Raw genomic sequence first — 23,647 nt, 5'->3', positions numbered from 1 at the left:
GAGATGTTTTCAATAAAAAAATTAAATTAATTTTTTTTAAAAAAAGATCATGCAGCTTTAAAAGGAAAGTTATGAAATCTACCAAAGGATAAACTCAATGAACATATAAGTTGAAGTTGTAAAGTTTGAGCATGCCATTAATAAACTTTCACTCAAAGGTAAAAAGAAGAAAAAAAAAAATCCTCAGAATGTTGGTATCATTTCCAGACTGTCCTGTCAGCATCGAAACTTACAGGAAACGTTTCATCTTCCCATACAAACCCTGTGTTTATTCACAACCCTGTCATACTTGGGGAAAGGAAAAGTGAGGAAAAGCCGCATGGTGATTATTTTAGAGCCTTTGCTTTTCTACCCCGAGTGCTGCACTAACTGAGAGGGCCTCGGAGGAGAGGGAACAGCATGTAAGAAACTGCCCAGCAGTGAGATGATAGAGACTTACTTCTCATTTTGGCCAGTCAAGGACCTGCTAGCCGCAGTACCTTCCTGACTGTCCCTAACATGTTTCTCTCTGGCAGCCTTTTCTAAATGATCAACCCTTTCTAAAACCTGCAGGGAAGGATCTCTAGAGAGACTGGTGGGTTTGCACTCAGGAGTTTACAACACTCTAAAGACTTAAGTCTTGTTCTTCCCCCCCCCACACACACACACACCCCACCCCACCCTTCAGCAATCAAATTTAGCCAGTAAGGCCTAGAATGATGACCTCTTCGTAATCTTGTCTCAGGCCCTTTGTACTGATTATCTCTTCCAGTCCCTTTCCTGTTCACCTGGATAGCTTACAAAAGTTCAATGAATCGGCCTAACTTGTGCCTGATTTTACTTCTCCGCTCGGCCCCTCTCTCTCCACTTACCTTGCTTAAAACGCTAGCGGTGATTTCCCAAAACCGGATAAGGATGGATATTCTATCTTAATTAGGATTCATCATTAAATCCATGGCTCTTACTCAAAAACTTTCAAAGGATCAAATCTGAGGCCTAAAAAGATATGGGGAAGTCAGCCAGGTCCTAAAATGTAGTAAGCCCAAGCAAGAGTCTCTGTGAAGCCCCAGTTAGTTCTCTCTGGCCCTCTCACTTCAATGGCTTTAGAGTCCCAGAGCTGTAAAACAGTTAGTGACTTCCCTGGTGAAAGGGGAAACACCACCATCTCAGACAGGTACTCACAGAAAAAGCCTTCCCAGCCACAAAAACAGCTTTGCACTTCAAACGGCTTCCACCCCTGCTTCAACCCTCAAATTATTCATGGGGTCCTATAATCCTGGAGTTATTTGGAGGGATAGAGGTGTTTGCCTTGGCCTTTCAAAGATGCGTTTCAGACTCTACAGCCCAAACAGGAACTAGACAGAAAGCAAAGAGCCTGTCTGCCTGCATGTCCCACCGCTGACAGGCGTTTAATCACCAGCCAGTGTCCCCTGACCCGCTCGACACATGGCGCATCAACCGCACCGCAGAGGAAGTCTGCCCCTTGCTCAGCCCCTACGGAAGCTCCCTGGCTGCAAGGCCCTGCCTCATGGTACCGACAGGGCACAGACCCCTGGGCCCAGGCTGCCCTGAGCTGCCCAGAGACGGGTAGACCAGGGGATGCCACACTCTCTCCCTCTAGCCCAGCTGGGCCTTTAAGGGAAAAAAGTTTGAAGCCTGGCTTTGCAAACTAAACTCTTCAAAACCAAAAGCCAGACTATGCTGTTTTACCACTTTGGAGGGCCACTCCAAGACCCCTCTCGGAAACCCTCCCGACCCTCCCAAGTTCACCCAACTTACTACTCTGCATGCCGGTGCCTAGTCTGCTCCCCGTTTGTCAGGAGCCCCCAGAAAACTTGCAGCAGCGGCGGCGGCGGCCCCTCGGGTCCAGCCACCTCCAGATCCCTCTGCTGCTCCCGGTAGGAGAGAATTAAAATCAGCCAGCAAGAGACAGCGAGGGGGAGTGGGGCTGGGAGGGGGGGAGGGGGCACCGGCCTGAAACTTCTTTTTTTGGCAAATCGGGATTTGTTTTTCCTCCTCCCCGGCGGCTGAACTTGACCCTCCTGACTCTGGGGGCTACTGCAGTTTGAAGTCTCTCTGGTTTCCAAGGCTCAGATGCCTTAGACCCAGCAAAGGGAGCAGAGGAATTGGGGGGTGGGGGGAGGTTAAGGGGAACAGAAAAGAAAGAAAGAAATCACACGCGCAAAGGAGGAGGGGGGGTGGAAAGGAAGAAAGAAAATGCGTGTGAAACCCGAGAAGCCTGCGCTTGGCTTGCAGCACACTCTCTCCCTCGGCTGAGCTTTTTTTTTTTTTTTCAAAGAAAGTCACTTTTAATTCCCAGGGCTCCCCGCTCGCGATCGCCCACATTTTGCGCACACTCGCGCGGGCGCAGCGCTGGCGGAACGGCGCCCCGGCCGGCTGAGCCCGCGCCCCCCGGCCCGCCCGGCTCCCCCTTACCTGTTGATTAATCCTCAGGAACACCCTCCGCAGCCCGAAAGATGGTGGCGCGGCCGCCAGAGCCATGAACCGTCTTCTGTTGTTTGCAGAGTTGATCTTGGATTATTGGGGGGGGGGGGGAGAAAAAGGTCTTTCCTGCCTCCCCCCCTTTCCCTTCCCTCCCCCCCCCCAGGAAAAAAAAAGAGAGCGCGAGAGAAAGAGAAAGGAAATAGAGCTAGGATGTGCCCGGTGCCGGGTGGGAGAAGGGAGGGGGTGTTGTTGGGGTTTTTTGTTGTTGTTGTTGTTGCTGTTGTTTAAAAAAAAAAAAAAATTAGGCAAAGGCGAGAGAGCGATCAGGAGGACGCGAGGTCCGGAGCCACCACCGAGCAGCAGCGAGAAAGAGGACGCTGGAGATTGCAATGAGATCGGGTCTTTATCAGAAATGTTATCGCTTGTCAGGACCTCACTCTCCGCGCATTACGTCAGTTTCAAGACACCAACACTATTAATATCAAAGGAGCCTTCGCGGAGGAAAGCGCCACCCCAGACCGAGCTCCCTTAAAGAGACAGGCGCGTCCCCGCGCCGCCGCCGCCGCCGCCCCGCCCGGCCCCGAGCACCCGCCGCCGCCGCCGCCGCCGCCGCCGCCCGCGGGACCGGCCGGCCGCGCCAGCCCGCGACAACTGGGGACCGCGCGCGGCTCGTCCCGCCCCTCCCCTCCCCCACCGGCCGGGCTGCGGGAGGAGGGAAGCCGGGTTGCCCTGGCCAGGGGGAGCCTGGAGGCCCGGACCTACCTTGGGGGCGCGGGGGACAGTGCGTGGCAGCCAAGGCGACGCTGCCCAGACACTGGTGATGCTGTCCTGGAGAATGCCAAGAACTCTCAAAGTGTGTGTGTGTGTGTGTGTGTGTGTGTGTGTGTGTGTGTGTGTGTGTGTGTGTGTGTGTGTGTGTGTGTGTGTGTGTATTTTTTTTTTTTTACCTTTCCCTCTAGCTCTCAATTAAAGGACGCAAGGATCTGTGTGTGCGTGTGCGCCCCCCCTCCCCCGCCCTCTAATCTGTGGCTGGAAGTCCTAGGACACCTCGGCTGTGGTCAGGATTTCCCAGGCTTTGGGATGGTAGGAGGGCTTCAGGAGAACAACTTGAACTCTATCCTGAGTTGGAGAAGTGCGGACTGAGGTTGCTATGGTTTTCTGAGCTGAGAAGCCAGAAACTCAATGAGTGCTTTAAGGGGTACCACAAAACAGATAAAATGGGGACATTATTCAGTCACTGCCAGGTTAATACATGCTGGTCTTTGGGGCTTTCGAAGCAGATAAGGAACTCTGAATTAGGCATGACATTCTTTTTCTTATCACACATCTTGTTAAGAGAAATTGCCTCAGCATAAGGTTCAGGGAACGAGCAGGCTATCTTTCCCTTTAACTTCTAAAGATCAACAATGCATAAAACATTACCAAGACAGGATTCAAAGTATAGGAGGTGTTAAAAACTAAGTAAACATTTCTTGGGCGTTTGGACTTCATTTTCTTCAGTTGGGTGACTTTAAGTGGTATGTTTTTCCTCTAGTGAAAGTCAGCTTAAAGCAATTTTGTGCTACAAGGAGAAACATCCCTCTCTGAAGCACAAAATGATTAAAATTAGAATTTTTGAGAGGTACGATCACGAATCTGTGAACTGAAGGTGCAGCGATTTCCCCCAAATATTTTTACTGACTCATATATCTTCTTGCAGAAAAGATAAGTGTTTTTTCAGACATGCTATTATAAGAAGTGAAAAAGGCAATTGTGTGTGTGCATGCGTGCATGTGTGTGTACATGTATGTAAATGCATATATAAACCTAAAACTGAAATAAATGATTGTAGAACCTCCCTCCTTTTCCCAAATGATCCTTGTTTTCACTTATATACTCAGCCAGATCTGCAATTTCTTGGTCCAGACCTGCTTCACAAGCATGTCCCATACACTGATGAATAGAAAAGCAATAATTCTTTCGCAATAGAGAAACTAGTCGGGTGAAGAGTAGTCAAAATACAGTTTCACAATGAGACAACAATATATTCCCTAAAGGAGGGAGAAGACAATGGTGTCATATGCATAAAATTATTCATGTTGCCATCAGTTTAATTTTTTAAACAGAATTGGATTTATATATGGCCCTGCATGTAGGGGAATTTAATATGAAAATCTTCAGTAAATCTTACAGTCAACTCCTAATGACCACCTGCATATTTCCACACTGGAGTCATTTAATACTGTCCACCACCAATTTCCCCTATAAAAGGTATTTCTATATTAAATATAGGCCTTTTATTTTCTTTGTTAAGTCATAAATTAGCTTGCTGGCTTTTATGGAAATATTCACGACACAGCGAGAACTAGTTTTATTCAGAAGAAATAATAAGGATCGGAGTGAAACATTCTTTGGCCATGACTAACTGAAACTGTTAGGTCAAATAAATTTTGAAATACATATCCAAGTGGTCACACGGCTTGTGTTTAAAGGGTTAACAGAAGTAAAACTGCTGAGTCTGGTATCCAGCTGATAAAATCTGAGACAACACCATCTCAGCAAAGTTAAACAGTACAATTTATCACAAGGATTAGTGCCCTAATCTCCTACTGCTCCCCAAGATTTAAATGACATTTTAAAAGGGGAAGTGATCTTCCTCCCATTCACCCTCAAATCTAAGGCAGTTGTCAAGAGTGTAAATTTACACACATGAAACCATCATTGATTAAATTGGTTCAAAAAAATTAAATTACACGCTTTTGCAGGCACAAAACCCTTGAGATGGCTGGTGTTTTTCCACCTGTAATAATACAAAATCTGACCATTAAGTGTACCCAAATTATATATTATATGAAAAAGTAAAGCCAAAGGTCCAGGGGTGAATTATGTCCTTTAATTGAAAGGATAAAGTTACACTCCATGTACTGAAGCCAACAAATCCACGGTCACTTAAAATTTTAATGAATGAAGTTTCACGGACTCAATTTTGCTGAAGTTTGCCTGAGAAATAAAAAAAAAAGAAAAGAAAAGAAAAGAAAAAAGAGTCTTCACCTTACTTTCTGTGTTTCAAGTTAGGATATCAGAGATTTAATGCTGCAGTGTCAACTCATTTACATCAGCCTCAAAAGGTCTGTAGAGAACCTAATAAAAGCACAAATATTTTTATAATTTTTCAAGCAAATTACTTATTTATTGATGCAATAATTTATGAAGAAAATTTTTACCTCATGCTTCAGATATATCACATATGCTCTTGATTGACACAATATGTTTAAGCTCAAAGGCCCTCATAGCATTTTTTAACTCTGGTAGGAATATTTCAAAACAACCAACAAATACATGAGGTCATAATTGTTTGACAGTTGTTTTTAATATATAAACTAACTTATGTATATTGTTTTCCTTCAAATGTTTATTGATTTGTTTCTCTAGTCCTGACATTTGCATGGCACAAACTGAATTAGGGGAAATATTAAAGAATTATTTACATCTATTATCTTCTCTCTCAAGCATGTGTAAGGCACTTCAAACCATGCTCACACATTCAAAGTAATGAATTTCTGGACAATGGAGGGAGGACATTAAAAACCACAACCTGGGCCTGTGTAGGATAGGATGCCTCAGAAAATAAGGAAGAATTAGAAGAAATAAAATAGCAAAACAAAAGAAGCAACTTTCCACTAAAATAACCTCTTTATCGTCTCCCATCCTGCTTTGAATTCTGGAATAGTCTATTGTGGTTAAACCATCGATAAACTAGTTCCTTGAGCTGTATTAATGCTATTATTCTCCCAGAATGACATAATATCCCCTTTCTGCTGTGTTATTTCAGCATCTGTCCCCTCTTCCTTGTAGTTTATTCAGTAGAGATACAAGCAGGGATTAGCAGTTAAGCACAGGCATACTTGTTCTACATTTCCAACCCTTTTAGCACATAACTTACTCACCGTTGCAGTGCCTGTAATCACAATGATTTTACCTGATGGAACATGTATTTCAGAAATGTAATCCAACTGTTTACCCTAACACATCATAAATTGGAAATTTCTAAAAAGAAACCTCCAAGATTGACATCCCTTGGTCCTACATGCCGACTGCTTTCACTCATACTTTCAAGAAATATCCTATTATTTTCTCCCAGGACCATACAGCATCTTATAAAATGGAAGATCATTTTCCTTCCAGCACATAAAAGGCAATTATTGAAGTACTCCACCCTCCTTCCCAGCAAGACCTAAGGAAGAAAGCAGTATCAGAGACAAACTTCCAGTCTATTTCTTCCCCCAGTCACACAGCATTCAGCTTTTAAAAACAAAGTGTTCCTTCTGCACACATTATGATCATTTTCAAAACTACCTATTGCTAAGCACCTCTGGGTGAATTTATTAAAGATAAATTTAGCTTTAAATATCCTGTATCTGGTATTCAAATTCACACTTACACTTGCCAATCCTCCCTCTGCAGAATCAGGCAAATGCCTAGTTAAACAGATGGGCCTTGCAGCCCACCCTGAAAGCCAACAAACATGAGCTTTGTTTAATTAAAAGGGGAAACAAATTTCTGAGGTGTAGACACACACATGTGTGCATACACACACCATGTACGCACACACGAAATTCCTGACTCGTGTGCTCTGGAATAAAAATGATGGCACGACGCTTGAGTTTGCATTCGGATTTATGAATGTTCAAACATATACCATTCACCAGAGTGAAAGTACAATTAAATGAGATCATTCAGCACAATGTATTCAAACCAAACCACTCTAAGAAACAGCAAGACTAACTCCACTTCTGCCAACCAGTAGAGAGCACCTTCACTGGGAAAAATCCAGATCTAGTTCCAGCCATGACAAGGAGGTGACCGGTGCTATCTGCCATAATTACACCCTCAATCTATTACCTTTCCTTGCTTTTCTCTCTTATCCATCTACCCATGACTCCAAACTTCATACACTTTCCTCTCACTTGCAAATAACCAAGTTCTACATCTGATTGTGCCTAAATTTTAAGGTGGGATTCTTCACTGACATTCCAAAGGGATGTGCCTAATGTTCTCTCGTGAAAGAAGAGACTCTCACAAGAGACAGTGAAAGAAGGAAAGTAACCCCATTCTTATCAAGCATGTGAATCATCCCAAACAAAACCTTCAAAAGTTGGGCCCCTCTGGCTTTTAAGCTTCTGTCCCTCAAAAGCCCCACATCTAATAAGATAGTCCTCCCATAGAGCTTTCTTTAAAAGGTCTTTGTATATACTACCACCTTTACTGCAGTCACACAGACCGTTCTCAAGTTCAGGTTTTTTGGCTCTCCAACGCGATGCTAATGAACTTCCCCCTCAATGCTCTCTCCATCTTTTCATTATGATACAGAACAAGCCAATCTGATCAGTTTCTTGGTGTCTTCAACCCCCTCTAAGAAAATTGCCATGAATCTCTAATACCAAAACAGGCCCCAAGGGCTTAGAGCTTTCAAGTCTTCCTAAAATGTAGGCCAAAATGTCTTTCTGCTCTCATTCTGCATCTGTTCTTCCCCCACAGGCCTGTCTCCTGACTTTTCAACTGACTCATCTTTCCCTAGACACATCTGACATTTTCCAAAGCCTGTCATATACCTACTTTGCCATCTTACTTGGGAAAGTTTCAAAGGCCTTTCAGGTAATTCTCCATCTGAGTATGCTGTTCTCTTTTGATATGAAACACATATTCTTCCTTGAAAATGAAAGTTTTCTGGAATGTCCAGGGTAGAATCAGTCATGGCAGAACTAAGCTTCAGAAAAGCTTGCTTATAACTTCAGGGAACAAGTGAGTCCCGTGTACTTGTGAACGTGGTGTCCACTGCCTTACTGACCTAAGACTTTTAAACTGTAAGATTCTTGAAGGCAGGAGACCATGAAATCATGGGAAACGTGTAATATCTGTTAAAGTGGACTTGGAAATTAGAATAACGTCTGTAAATGTTACTTGGAAACACTATTGAACCCAAGTTTCCAACACTGTGTTGTTAATTTTGTTAAATTAATTCGTTCTCTTCTTTTTTTTCTTTCTTCTTTTCTGCTTTCTGATCTTTTTCTTTAATGCATATGTGCTGATGCTTCGTGTGTCAGTTGTAGCCTCTGGGTGGTCTTCATCTCAGCAACATATTTTTGGCAATGAATCAGAGGAGATCTTTGTCTTCCTCTGAAATATTGTCTTCATTATCATTAAGTTTTGGTTCATAATTCCATGTTGCTCTAAAAATAGTGGGTTGGATGATTTTTCACTACATCACAGGCATCTAAACACTGGAGTATCTAGAAAAGGGGGTCAAAAGCTCAGGGTTTTTATATGGAAAATGGGTTGTTTGTAGTTTAAGAAGTCTTGGGTGTGAGACAGCAAAGTTCTGAGTGCAATGTAGAGATAAACACTCTCTCCAAACACTCATTCAAAACATTCTTCTCCCTTTGTTGCTTGATGTCAGTTCAACCCAAGTCAACTCACGAATAGTTGCTAAGCCCTGCATAGGGTGGATCCACATAAACTGACATTTAACAAATACTATACATTCACACCTACAGACCCCAACATATATCACATTTCATAACATCCTGCCAATCCAATGGAAGGGTTCACACGAACACAAGCTTGCGTGAATATGTACTTGTGCATGTCCAATAGGAGTCCACAGTCATCTCAGTGAAAGTTTCTATTTTTCTTACAGTTCTTTGAGTTCTCAAAACTGACTCACTTTTTGCCTAATACCTATTACCTAAACTATTAACTAAGAGAACAAATGATAAACATCAATCATTATTTTCCATCTAAAAATCTATCCACCAGTAACTCTATAGTGATTTAAATATGGTAGACATTTCACACACACCTTCTGTGCTGTAACACTGTGGCAGAGACGCCGTCGTATCATCCTTTGTTGTTGGCTCCTCACTGGGTTTGGCCAATGACATCATTACATCAGATGAGAAGAGAGACCATTTGTGTGCTTGGTCCCTGGCTCCTTCCTTCTACTTTCACAGGCCTAACTTGTTAGGAATTGTACTTCTTTTTAGCTATAGCTAGGTCATGAATGTTTCATCATATTTTCTTGGTCCCCCTAACTCTGTCCATGCATTTGAAACTAACTCTTCACTAAACTCTCTTCAAAAGCCCCTGAGTATTCTTTACACTGCTTTTCTGTCACCTGATTGCCTGATTGATATAGTAAAGCATGTGATAGCATCAACTTTGTTTGCTGGAATAAAACCTAGACTTTGTAATTTCACAGAGTGAAACAATTGTGCATTGAGTAACTATTATGTTCTAGGTACTGCATTGGTGGCTGGGTACCTAAGTTGTAAATGTTCTACTCTAGCTCCTAAGGTATTTATAATTTTATATAATTTATATATATATTATATAAATATATATATAATTTATACAAAATTATATATATATTTATATAATTATAATTTATAATTTTTATGGACTACCCAAGCAGCTCATAGTCTGTCTTGGATGCTTTTAGAAAACCAGATGTGTGGATCTCACCTACGACACAGAGCACATCTCTAGAGGAGACACCCTAAGGAGACAACGATAGAATAGTCTTTTCACTCCATTACACATTAAGTCACCTATTACAAGTATGAAGATACAAAGTTAGACTATGCAAAACGTTAGGTATGAATTCATGTGGAAAATAAGTGACTGAGGTATGGAAAGCAAATTCATTAGTTCTTAGGGCACTGGAGTGACTAACTTTACATAGGGTGGAGGTGGGGGATGCTGTGTATATTATGCAAATTTGTTTTCACCGGTGTTTTTTTTTTTTTTTCTGTGTTAACTCTCATCCCCCTCCTCACTTCATCACCAGCATCCACAAATGTGCTACAGCAGCCTCAGCTGCTGGGTTTCCCCAGCAGAGCAGAGCCCTGGGCAATTGTTCCAATTTACTCTAGTCTAGACTCTAGAGATAGTTCTGTCTGGAAGGAGAGGCATGGACACTCATAGTGCAAAGCTAATTAAGTCAGCAAGATAAACAAGGTAATGCTCCTGAGAATAAGGGGGAATTTCTTGAACTTTCAGAAATTCACAAAATAGTGACCAGAGAATACTGGTAATATAGCTGAGATTTCTAACTACGTCTTCCATCTCTTCCAAAAATACCGGCTCGTCTTACATAAAAGGCAGATGAATAACCATAGAGGACTTCTACACGATCAATTTGTTAGCTGTTCAGTAACTGCAGTACTCCAACTTAGGTCTATGTTATAGACAGTACTAATTAATTTATTCTTAATAAATTTATTCTTAATAAATAGGCTTAAACGGCCTTCCCCCCTTTTATTCAAAATTCATTTTTCCCTCACATTATATAACTTGATTATGGTTTACCCACTTCCCTTTCCACACAGACCCACCACCTTTCTGTCTCTCATTAGAAAAAAAAACAGGTTCCTAAGGAATAAAATACAATAAGATAAAAACAAAAACTGACACTTAGAAACAGGACAAAACCAATAAACAAAAGGAAAAGAGCCCAAGAGAAGGAACAAGAAACAGATATAGACACAGAGACCCATAAGTTCACACGTTCAAAAATCCCATAAAAACACCAAAGAGGAAGCCACTCTATGCTAGCAAAAGACCTGTAGGGTAAAACAGAAATGTGTGTGTGTGTGTGTGTGTGTGTGTGTGTGTGTGTGTGTGTGTGTGTGTATAAAATGGAAGTTTTTGAAAATAAAATAAATAAATAAATAAATAAATAAATAAATAAATAAATAAATAAATAAATAAATAAAAAGACCCTGACACAATATTATGAGACAAAGAACCTCTAAGGAGTCTGTTAAATTCGTTTTCTCTAGCCATCTACTCCTGGGCATGTAGCCTACCCTTAAGAGTAGTTTGTTTTCTCATGAGACTCCCTTGAAGAAACTATATTTTCATTTGAGAGTGGTTATCAAATAGAGATTGCTTCTGGGTTAGGAATGGGGTCATGTATCCACTTCTCTTTTCAGGTGAAGGACCCCATCTGATCCAGACCCATGCAGGCCTCGTGGATGCTGCCTCAGTTAGTGTGAGTTCAAATGTGCAAGAACCCTACTGTTTTAGCAGGCCTTGGGTTTTGTTTGTTTGCTTGCTTGCTTTGTGTGCTTTGTTTTATTTTGGGTTTTTTTTTTTGGGGGGGGGGGTTGGTTTGTTTTGATTTTTGGTTTTCTGTTTGTTTTGTTTGGGTGTGCTCTATCCTCTGGCTCTTTCTGACTCCTCTTCTGCAGGGTTTCTTGAGCCCCGAGGGTAGGGATTTGATGAAGACATCTTACTTAGAGCAGAATGTTCCAAGGTCTCTCACTCTTTGCACAATGTCTGGCTGTGGGTTTCTAGTTGTTCCATATGCTTCAGGAAGAATCTTCTCTTATGATAGATGAGAAAAGGACTGATCTGAGTGTGACAAAATGTCATTAGGGGTCACTTTATTGCTACTTTTTTTTTAAAAAATATTTTAGATCAGTAGTATATGGTTTTAATGTAGATCCCTGGGATATCTAGTCTCAGGTTCTTGGCCATGCGAGCAGTTTCAGGTATGGGTTCTATCTCCAGGAATGGACTTTCAGTCAAATCAGATATTGGTTGATTATACCCAAAGACTTTGTGCCGCCATTGCACTAGCGTATCCCGGAGGAAGGATACTGTTGTACATCAAAGGGTTTGTGGAGAGGTTGGTGTTGAAGTTTCTTCTTTGGTTGCACTCAGAGTACCTTTCTATACCAAAGACACTAGCATATAGGGATGAAGGTTCTACGTAGGCACCAGCTAGACTTCTCTGAGTTCAATGAGTTGTGTAGGTGTTGTCTTCAGTGATGGGGGGCTTGCAATCAGTTTGTGGAGATCAACCAGTAGTCTTGGCAATGGCTTGGGTTGTTTGGTGATTTCCATGGAGTTCTTTTTGGCCAACAATTCAGTTTGAAGTAATATAATATAATATAATATAATATGATATAATATAATATAATATAATATAATATAATATAATATAATATAATATAATATAATTATATATATATATATATATATTTATGTATATATATCCGGTATTGGAAAGTTTTATTTGGTGGCAAGAGATGTTCACTTGGGGCTCAATATTCCCCATTATTTGGCAGTTTCATTTAGATCTCTTTTATATATGTATATTCATTTAGGAAGCTTCTCCTGTAGTAGGTTTCCATACTACACCTCAAATGGTCCTTAACTTTAGATGTCTCTCTCCATATTCTCTCCCTCATTCCCCTCTTCCTTATCCCTTCCCACTTGATCTTCCCATTCCAAGCCCTCATTCATTCATAACTATGTCCTCCCCTAACCCCTTACTCTACACCTAATATCTATGGTTAATTTATTCCCAATGTGTATAAACTGCTTTTTTAAAAAAATAAGTATTAAGCAAAATTCTTTAATTTTCATACCCTACTAAATAAAAAGTATATATACTAGCATAGCATAATACATACACATACATATACTCTGAATAGTGACACATTTGAACATATAATCATAAACAAAAGTTAATTTTGATTTCTCCCAATCACAAAGACACAGGAAGAAGAAATCACCCATTCAATAATATCATGAGCTGCCAATTGCTAAATTTTACCATCTGATAGGACCCCTAGCACAAAATTAAGAAATTTGAAGCCAAAAAAAAATACACCACTTCACATTTTTATCTCAGTTCATGTAATTAAAGGCAATCCTACTTTTAGGTCACAAGAGTAAAGAAGGAAGACAGAGTAATCAGTGGAAAACAACTTATTCTGTGGGAGATACCTGAAAATCCCATATAGATTTCTATATGAATGTATGAAGACGTTAGAGTCCTGAAGACAGCAGGTGACTGTGGTCTGCCTTCTTTATAGACACTCTGCTCAGTAGGACACTACAATATGGCTTACCATTAATATTAAATTCTTGCTGAATGGTTCGTCATGTATTGATGGGGCACTCCTGACAGGTTAAAAGCCAGACTTAAGACCCATTCTACTTTATTAACACATATGACAACTCATCTAGAAAGAAACTCTAACAGGTGCGTGTCTCTCAAAGACACTTTTAGCAGTGGGTTTTTTTTTTTCCTTTTTTCACATTCAGAATATCAAAAGTGGAAAGTTATATAATTTCTACTGAGGTCATGGTGAAATTTAGCTTCTTCCTGCTGTGCTTCAGGACTCTTGCTTCAAAGTCTCCCTAGGAAGGACTATCTTAGAGGCTGCGAATCATCCAAATGCTTATAAAAGCACAGGATTATGTAATGCTCACTTTATGTTTCAGAAAAGACTCCTCCTCCAGTTTTACAAGTAAAAATGAATCGATCTCAGGCCCTGTCAATGAATGACTGCAATGCTCAAGGGCGGCACAAACACTTACACAGAGAATGGTGTGCCTTCCTTGGTCCTTGCTCCTTCACATATAATAATTATTCTTCTTAATACTCATTTACTTATTTTTATTTTAGGTCTGTGTGTCTTTGAAAGAGTATGTGAACTGTAGTGCAGGTGTCTACGTGGAGACCAGAAGTGGGCATCAGATATCATGGAGCTGGAGCTACAAGTGGTAGTGACATGCCCAACACGCATGTTAGGAACCCAATTCAGGTCCTCTAGCAGAGCAATAAGAACTCCTAACCTCTGAGATAACTCTCACATCTTAATTCATTTAGTCTTAATAAATATTTTATGAGCTATGTATCACCACTGTTATGACTTTTTGAGGAAATTAGACCCATACAATAGCATATCCAAGGTCACAGATGAGGACATATAGACCAAGGCACTAAATCTCACTGTAATTTGCTTTTGTTTCAGTGACAAAATAAATTTAAACTTGAAGGTGTGGAATAATTTGACAACAGACAACGTAATGTATTGTTGAGTGTGTTTATGTGTATCTACTTGTGGTAAACACCTGCTATTTCCTACTTGTGTGTCCATCATATCTTCCTTAGAAGCACACACTGGTTTCCCTCTAGAGAATCTCTCTCATTTTCAGTACCCAAGAATAACTTGCTACAAGAAAGGCAAGCATCTGGCAATAGCTGGCCTAGGAGAGCATTGGATTCAGAGTCTTGCTAGATCAGAGACTAGGAATCCTTGGGTATCAGCTGTAGATAAAAGCTGAATCTTTCATTCAGTCATACTCCTTTGAATACATAAGGCTGGAGCTCTTGTAGTTGTTTTTGGTATTTCAGAGGTACAGAAAAAAATAATTAATATTGGACCAAAGTTGACAGAAGGAGAAGTTCGACAGTGAAACAGACTGGAAGCATAATAATATTACTGAGACCCCCAAATAATACTATACACCAAGCCAATTATAACTTCTGAATTCTCCAGTATCTTCGTTTAATATGATTCAAGATTGTTTAAGGTCAGGATCAAATAGCATTCACATTAACCAGACTTAACTGTAGAACTATCTCAAAAAGAAAAAGAATTCTACACACACACACACACACACACACACACACACACACACACACACACACTATGCTGTATATTATGTATACAAATATATATATAACTTTATTATTGATTATTTGACATATACTCATATTAAAAACTGTATTCATGATAGAACTTTGAAATGTATACTTGTCTTTAAGTCAATTATAAGAAATTGAAACCAATAGATGCTTTTCACAGTTATTATCCAAAAGGATACATATATTGCTGGCTAGTCTTTCTTGGTAGACTTGGCTATGTAGAATATTTGATACTATTCAACATTAAATTCACTCTCCTGTGGTTGGTGCATGAAGATATGAACACATCAAAAAAGAAATGTCACCCACTGCTGTGGACAACAGAAATGTCTTTGACACTTGTGCCTTTGACATTACTTTGATTCTTGCAATTTATAATGTCTGTCTGACCGGCTGCCACATTGCTGTTTGTTTAAATTATGCTTTATTAAATTGTTCTAGATTACATATGTTCACGAAATATTGTCATTATTCCTTTCATGGAAGAGGGGATGTTTTGTTGTAATGTTTTGGGTCATTTGTTTTGCCTTTACCACATCCTTCCTTCTAAATCCCCTTAAGTAGGTAAGGGACTTTATTAAAAACATCTCAATAAGATGACCAACTAATTGAAGTCAACAAGTTAAAATTGAGATTCCTTATGGAGTAATTAGTGGTCATAAATAGTATGGGACAGAGTGAAACCTGTTCAGTCACAAGGGTTAGACATGTGGTTTTTAGTCCAGGTAGATAAATGATGGTGATGAGCATCAAGCATGTAATCAGCTTGACAGTGTAGACTATGATCAATAGGCATAAGGAACCTAAGGAGACATGGGCTCAAATGATCTTTCTGGTATTTTATTGTCAATTTGAACAGTGATTAAATATCTAGCTATAATATACTTCATTTTGACTCACTGTATCTGATGGGGGGTTGCCAGCCTGTATTCTATATTTATCTATAAACAAATCACAATATTAAAAGTAGGTCATTAAATATCAGCGAGTGAGGCATAGAAGAAAAGGACACCTACTCTCAGAATGACATGTCCAACCTGAAATACTGGTTAAACTCAGAAAGAAAATTTTCAGATTACCGTGACTTTCTTGTCTATATTTTCCAACTTTTCCATAGACGATTACTTACAAAAAAAAATAAACAGTGGAGAAAGGCAGAGAGGAGTACAAATATGATACAGAATGTAGAAGCAAAAGCTTTCCCTAGGATTAGCAACATGTTCAAATCAGCTAATAAAATAATAATAATAGCCGGGCGGTGGTGGCGCATGCCTTTAATCCCAGCACTGGGAGGCAGAGCCAGGTGGATCTCTGTGAGTTCGAGGCCAGCCTGGGCTACCAAGTGAGTCCCAGGAAAGGCACAAAGCTACACAGAGAAACCCTGTCTTGAAAAACCAAATAATAATAATAATAATAATAATAATAATAATAATAATAATAATAGTAAAAATAAGTGAGATTGTATAACATGAAGGCAGCCTTGCATTTTTTTATTCTTATAAGAATTTGTTTCTAAACTAAGAAAATAAAATTATCATTTTCTAAGTTAATCATTGTTTCGTTTTATGTACTGAACGTTTCTTAGTTCTTAAAGTTTGATAAAGCCATGTAAGTAACATACTATAAGCATACAGATGTAGGACAAGCAGGGGCAGCTTTTCCCTTTTGCGTTTTACTGACACTGGTGTCTCCTACAGACCTGGTCCGCTACCTGCTAGGAAGCGTGGTTCGGGATCTTGTTAACGCGAGCCAGGTCACGTGGCACATCTCCACGGAAAGGCCTCTTACTCATTTCTGCACCACTGTACATCAAACCAAGGCTCCCACTGTAACTCAAAGAACCCTGCCTTGGTCCTGTTGTATCCCTCTGTTAATTATCCCTTCCCCTCACCATTTTTCTCTTGACAAGACACCAGACTACTTGACAATGTTTACATATAAAACATAGACCCTCCTCACAGCCTCTGCAGCTGTGTTCCCTCTCCCTGGAACACCCCCCCCCAACAGAGCCATGGTGGTCTCTCTCATTTCAGCCAACTATGTCCTTCCTGCTTTTGTTCATCTCTACATCTTTTATCCCCATAGGGTATTGTGCAGGCCTTATTTATTTGTAGTCCAAACTAAATAAGATTCATAAGTACGGGGTTGTGTCTATTGAGTTGACTTCTGCCTTCATAGCAGTAACTACCAGAAGATTAGATGCTCAGTTAATATTTGTTAATGAATCGGTCAATTGAAGTTCCTCATATTGAATATTTTGGGGCAAGAGCAATTTACCACAGCAAATGAGGTCAAGTACAATTCTATCAACATGAACATACCTCTCAGTCCACCTTCTCTGAATGTTTGATTTTACCATTCAATTTTTTTTTCTTGGCATTCATTATAATAGGGAAATTAATTTTATTTATACAGCATTTCAGTCCAATTCATATCACCATCTGCTGAGTTTTTTTTTCAGCTTTCCAGAAAAAGTTAGTGCTCAACTAGCTGCCAGCTTACTCTAATCAATAGACTAAATTTTTTCATTCACCAAATTTTTACTAAGCACCAATTCTGTACAAAGCACTAAAATGAGAGTGAGAAATTTAAGACCAACAAGAACTCTCAAAGAGTTCAAAATATCACAGGAAAAAGCCCTTAAAACCAGGGGGGGAAAGTGAAGCATGGATGGTTACAGGCCTTTTTCAAACATGACTAGGAGATGAGAGAGTACTGTGGGAGGGAAAGAGTATTGAAAATCTTGGGAGATAATTTGCTCTCAGAACTGTTAAGTATTCTTGGTCAACTGAATCTGAGAAATAAGAGAAAATGAGAAAGCTAGAGTGCTTTGCAGTGGGCTGAATTTTGGATATAGAATTTAATGGGATGGAAAAAATCAAGGAATGAAAGAGGTTTTAGTGGGGCAAGTGTGACACTAAAATGTGCTGTCTCTTTAGAAATGCAAGTCCACAAGTCATAGAAAAGAGTTGCTTGTGAACTGACAACTTTTGTGTATACACACCAGCACTTGTGTGTATGTATGTACACATGTACACATAACTCAACCATAGTCACATGGAATCCCAAGCTGAAGGAGACAGCATGTTGCTTACAGGATGGTTATAGAACACATGTGCACGTGGTTGTGAAACTAGAGAAGTCATTTACAGGTGTAAGCTTGTCAGCCACCAAGGGAGAGGGTGAAGAAGGAAGTTCACCCCAAAGGGAACATTGATTCAATTCAAGAGGATGGAAAGCAGTTAGTTCATGAGACAGTGTGAGAAGAGATGTTGAGTTGCATGAGTTAAGTTTCACAGCCTTGGGTTGTGTTTCCACAGGCTAGCATAGAAGCCATGATAGAGAGAGTTGAGGAGTGAGAGATGAAGACTTGATATGGACAACAGCTGGCTCTCTTGAGATGTTTGGCAAGTGAGGGACTCAGAGAATAGAGTTTTGTAAGAGTGTGACTGAGGAGAAAACATCTTTTTGAAAACTGATAGGTACATAGGCCCATGCATGCAGAAGGGAGAGTACCAGTGAAATGAGAAGATGAGGGCAGGCGATTAGAGAAGACAGTAACAGTATTAATAATAATAATAATAATGGGAATTCAAGTCCTTACGTGAGTGGCAGAGCATGTCAACAACATATACTTCCCCTGTTGACAGATGGTGGTAGTTCCCTTCCTCCATAGTATTGGAAGAAACAGAATGATGTAGGTATGAGTGTCCTTTCAGTGGTAGAAACAAGGAAACCCTCCTGGATTAGGCAGGGTCTTTAATTGTGAGCTGACTGGATGATTGAAAAGAAACATATTCTAGTTCACTTGTACATGGTAGCTCAAACAGGTAAATAAACCCAAAGTTTTGTTTACAGGAACAACTTCCTAAACTGTCTTCACAACACCACCAAGGAAAAAAACCACCAATTCCACCCTGGAGCTCAAGATGTGATATTTGCACGTTAGGCACTGTTATCCACAGAAGTCTAACCCAGTGCAGATAACACCACTGTTTCTGTAACAGAGACAAGGAAATATGACTGTTGCTTCTTCCATAACATCAATAGCCCCCTTGTTAGAGATTGATGGTAGATTTATTTATTTATTTATTTATTTATTTATTTATTTTGTTTTTATATCCCAACAACAGTTTTACCTCTCTCCTCTCTTTTCTGTCTCTTCCCCCATCTTTCCCACCTCCCCATCCTCTTTTTTTTCCTTCAGAAAAAGGCAGATTCCCCATGTTTATCAGCCAGCCATGGAATATCAAATTGCAGTGAGACTAGATACTTCCTCTCCTATTAAGACTGGGTGAGGCAACCCAGAAGGAGGAAAGGATCCCAAATCAGACAACAGAATCAGAGACAGCCCCTGCTCCCACTGTTAAGAGTCTTATAAGAAGATCAAGCTACATAGCTGTAATATATATGCAGAGGGCCTAGGTCAGTCCCATGCAGGCTCCCTGGTTTCCAGTTTACTCTCTGCGAGCCCCTATGAGACTAGGTTAGTTGGTTATGTGGGTTCTCTTGTGATGTCCTTGATGACCCTGACTCCTACAATCCTTCTTCCTCCTCTTCCTCAGGATTCTGGCCATCTATAACTAGGCAAGATGTCCAGTGGAGGCATTGGGACACCAACCCAGCCACAAAACCTTCGACCAGTAATTTGTCCCGCCTACAAGATGTGCTGGGGTAAAGGTGGAGCAGAATTTGTGGGAGTGACAAACCAATGACTGGTCCAGCTTAAGACCCATGAGAAGGAGCTCACCCCTGACATTGCCTGGAGGGCTAGCACCTAGAGGAGGCAGGATAGCCCAGGGACCTAGGATAGAACCAAACACAACTGGCAAAAAAAAAAAAGTAATTGAACTCATCCCTAATGATGTTCTGTTATACTCATTCGTGGTTGGTGCCTAGTCCCAACTGTCATCAGAGAGGCTTCACTCAGCATCGGATGGAAACAGATGGCAGTGTTTGAATCTCATGCCATTGCTTCTGTAAAGAAATCTTCTCTTCAGTCTTTAGATGGTTCTACAAAATGAAGATGAAAATAAAGATTGAGTTCAGATGCCAGAGAGGCTAAAGAAGTATTCTGCAAAGACCATTTCAGGAAGAATAAACTACACTAGTTCAAAAACATTTTAAAGATAGGCATGGTGGGTGGCATACCCCTGTCAAAGCTACAAGGGTAGAGACAAGAGAAGTATGGGTTCCAGGCAAGCTGGGCAATGTAACCAATACAGATCCTACCTTATAAAGAAAAAAAGGAAAGGAGAGAAAAGAAAAATGGAGGGAGGGAGGGAGGGAGGGAGGGAGGGAGGGAGGGAGGGAGGGAGGGAGGGAGGGAAGAAAGAATTGTGCAGAAGTAGATAACTATTCTCACAATATAAGTTATACAAGTTATCTAGCTTCAACCATCTTTTACAAGGATGTAACAAATAGTTTAGGACAATTTCAGTCATCATAATTCAAACACTAAAGATAATTATTTTTTGAAAAGTCATTTTAACATGATTCTAAAGAAATTCATCCTACTGTCATAGCAATAGCCCAGGTATTCTCTGCCCAATCATTAAGGAACATAGTTCTTCTTTTTGAAACATTTTTAAGACAAGGTCTTACACATCGCAGGTTGGTCTGAAACTCATTATGTAGCTGTGGACGATGAACTTCTGATTATCCATCTTCACCTCCTCAGGGCTTGAATTACAGAGTGCACCACCACACTCGGGTTCTGTAGTGCTGGGCACCACACCCAGGGTATCATGAGTGCCTGGCAATCTTTCTACCAACTGTAGCAACTGAGCATATCCCCCAGCTTCCACAATTACTCTTTACCATTTTATTAGTTTTGAAATTTTAAACATAATAAGTTTTAAAATTTTAACTACTCTACAAAAGTCTCCCATTTAAAATTAAAACACATAAAATAAATTAAAATGTGGAAGATTCTCGGGCATTTTTTACTCATTGAAATATGTGTATGTAATTTTGCATAACTGGTGTATTTGCCCCATTTTCCCTAATTTCCTTTTAATAATTGATAATCTGCCATAAACAGCTTTTTTCTATTTACATTGTGTTACACGTGTGTGTGTGTGTGTGTGTGTGTGTGTGTGTGTGTGTGTGTGTGTTTATGTATGTACTGGTATGTTCTGTGTGTAGGTCAGAGGACAATTTTCAGGAATTCATGTTCTCTCTACACCTTGCTTGTGAGGCAAGGTCTTTCTTGCTTCCCTTCTTCATGCTCCAGACTAGCCGGACTTTGAACTTGAGCTTGTGGTTGATTCTCCTGTTTCCACCACTCAACTCACCATACAAGGGGTGGGATTATGGCACAGTTTTTGGAGTGGGTGTTAGGATCAAACTCAAGCCACCAGACTTACACAGCAAATGCTTTTATTCCTTGATCCATCTCAGTGGAGCTCTATCATTATTCTTAATGCCCTTTTGGATGGCCTATCTTTTAGATTGTTCCCAATTCTTTTCAGTCACAACCCATGATATCATGAACATATGAAAAGAAATGTTCATATCTATAAAGTTTCCCAGGGAAATAAGAACATTGAGACACAGGGGCATATACATTCTGGCCTCTGATTTGAATTACACAGATCATCTTTAGAATAAGGAGCTGATTATATATTTGCCAGCACAGCATGAAAGTGTCCATGGGAACCAGAACTATTTTGAAGAGTCTTGGAGGAAATGGGTAGGGCTCTATAATTTCATACCTTCTGAAGTAGCTAACCTTGATCCTCCAGGGTTGACGGGATCTATAATCAACTTGACATTTACTATTCCTCTCACATTTTTCTCCTGTGTGTGACAGCCAGTGCAGGAATGTAGCAGGATAAAGGAAGCAGTCATTCAGGAGCCCCAGACCTTCTTGTGGTATGGCTAGTCAAAACCAAAGTTTGTGAGTTTGTCTTGAACCTCCTTGGTTACCTCCATAGGTCTCACGTACTAGAACTTTACAGACAAGTTTGTGTGAGAGAGCATCAACCTAAGTGCTTCTGTACACATTAAGCACTAAGAAATCCAGAGAGAGTAGCATTCTCAAGTTCACACAGCAGGACAGTTGAGAAACACTGAGCCACTGAATTGAACTCTAGTTCCGTTGTGCATCCATTTTGAGACTAGATTGTTGATATCAGTTCAAGATACTCTCATGAGTATTTGACTCTTAAGCCATGTTTAACATATCCCTATGCCAAAACATTTAACAGCTCACTTTAAAAATTTGGAAAAATGAAAGCAAAATATGAGCTAATGCAAGTAATTTTCCTGACAAGTGCTTCTAATAACAAATTCTTGCAAATCAGACGAACTTAAACCATCTTAGAGATGTGCTACTGAGCCATTTATTACTAAGTCCATTGGGGAAATAATATTATCACTTATTAATTTGGTCTTTTGTACTTCTGGTTTCTTGAGAGAAATAGTAAATATGGAGCTCAACCTATTATAATCATATTCTAATAAGGCAGAGGTGGACAGATCTCTGAGTTCAAGGCCAGCCTGGTCTACAAAAAAAAAAAAAAAAAAGAAAAAAAGAAAGAAACTAGATGTTTGGTATTGTGGGATCTAACAATATCATACCGTTTGATATATTTTGGGCAACAAAAATAATGCGTTCCATTTTTATTATTCAAAGTCGCAGAGACCACACATCCACCTTTTTAAAAAAAATCACTAATTACTACAAATAATCTGTATGTGTTTTAGATTTCTTCAAGTGTGCCAACTGAATGTTCTTCTATATCCTCCCATGGCAAAATATATTATCAAGGATGGACTATTTATTTGGCCCATTGACATGATTTCAACAAATTCAGTCTCTATGAAGCTAACCAGACAGTATATTCAATGACAAAGCACATTTTTAATTTTTTTTCATTTTACATACCATCCCCAGTTCTCCCTCCCTCCTCTTCTCCCCTCTCCCTGCCTCTCCCAACCCCTACAACCACTCCTCAGAAGGTGTAAGGCCTCCCTTGGGTCATCAACAAAGTCTGGCATATAAAATTGAGGCAGGGCCTAGCCCTCCCCGCTGCACCAAGGCAATGTATCCTACCCTAGGGAATGGGTTCCAAAAAGCCAGTTCATGCACCTAGGATAAGTCCTGGTCCCACTGCCAGTAGCCCCACAAACAGATCAAGCCTCACAACTATCACCCACATTCAGAAGGCTTAGTTTGGTCCCATACAGTTTCCCTAGTTGAAGGGAAGGAGGAGGGATTATATGAACAAGGGGGGGTCAAGATCATGATGGGGAAATCCACAGAGACAGCTTACCTGAGCTAGTGGAAGCCCATGGACTCCATATTGACCAAGCACATTTTTAATGGTATGGCCTTTCCGACACCCAAGCTTAAAATTGTTTTCATGTCTGGTACATTCTTGAATATAGCTTGTGTGTGCTGTGAGTCATCTATTCTTGCTAATATGTTTTTGTCATGTCATTTGTTTTCTTGATTGTTTTTTCTCTATCCACTTTAATACCTCCTCTTTCAGGTTTACTCCATTATCATTTTTCTATAATCTCCACATAGTATTTAATGTGCTGGCTAGTTTTATGTCAACTCAACCCAAGCTAGTCATTTGGGAAAAGGGAACCTCAACTGAGAAAATACTCCTACCAGACTGACCTGTGAGCAAGCTTGTGATGTATTTTCTTGATTCGATGATAGACATGAGAGGGCCAACCTCACTGTGAATGTGGCCAGCCCTAGGCTGGTGGTCTTGGGGTGGA

General features: G+C 40.3%; 1 protein-coding gene across 15 annotated transcripts in view; it reads right to left on the bottom strand.

Moving 5' to 3' along the window:
* The window catches only part of Trps1 (transcriptional repressor GATA binding 1), a 249,568-nt gene extending 246,262 nt beyond the window's left edge, over positions 1–3,306 (bottom strand). For 4 of the 15 annotated variants that reach the window (XM_076555781.1, XM_076555784.1, XM_076555790.1 and 1 more), the window contains exons 1-2: positions 2,416–2,950; positions 852–975 (exon numbers count right to left, since the gene is read on the bottom strand). Coding sequence is in view for 2 of the 15 variants with exons in the window: in XM_016000935.3 (XP_015856421.1) it covers positions 1,759–1,768 (10 nt within the window). In the remaining 13 variants the exon portion in view is untranslated. Of the gene's footprint in view, positions 1–851; positions 976–1,161; positions 1,721–1,758; positions 1,916–2,415; positions 2,952–3,186 lie in introns of those variants that run through there. The other 11 variants (XM_076555785.1, XM_016000937.3, XM_076555789.1 and 8 more) reach the window with 10 other exon arrangements.
* Between the last annotated feature and the right edge of the window lie 20,341 nt (positions 3,307–23,647).

The sequence above is a fragment of the Peromyscus maniculatus genome, chromosome 20 (genome assembly GCF_049852395.1).
Source record: "Peromyscus maniculatus bairdii isolate BWxNUB_F1_BW_parent chromosome 20, HU_Pman_BW_mat_3.1, whole genome shotgun sequence".
NCBI lineage: Eukaryota > Metazoa > Chordata > Mammalia > Rodentia > Cricetidae > Peromyscus > Peromyscus maniculatus.
Note: the sequence above shows the minus strand (reverse complement) of the source record. Positions and strands in the feature narration are given on the sequence as shown.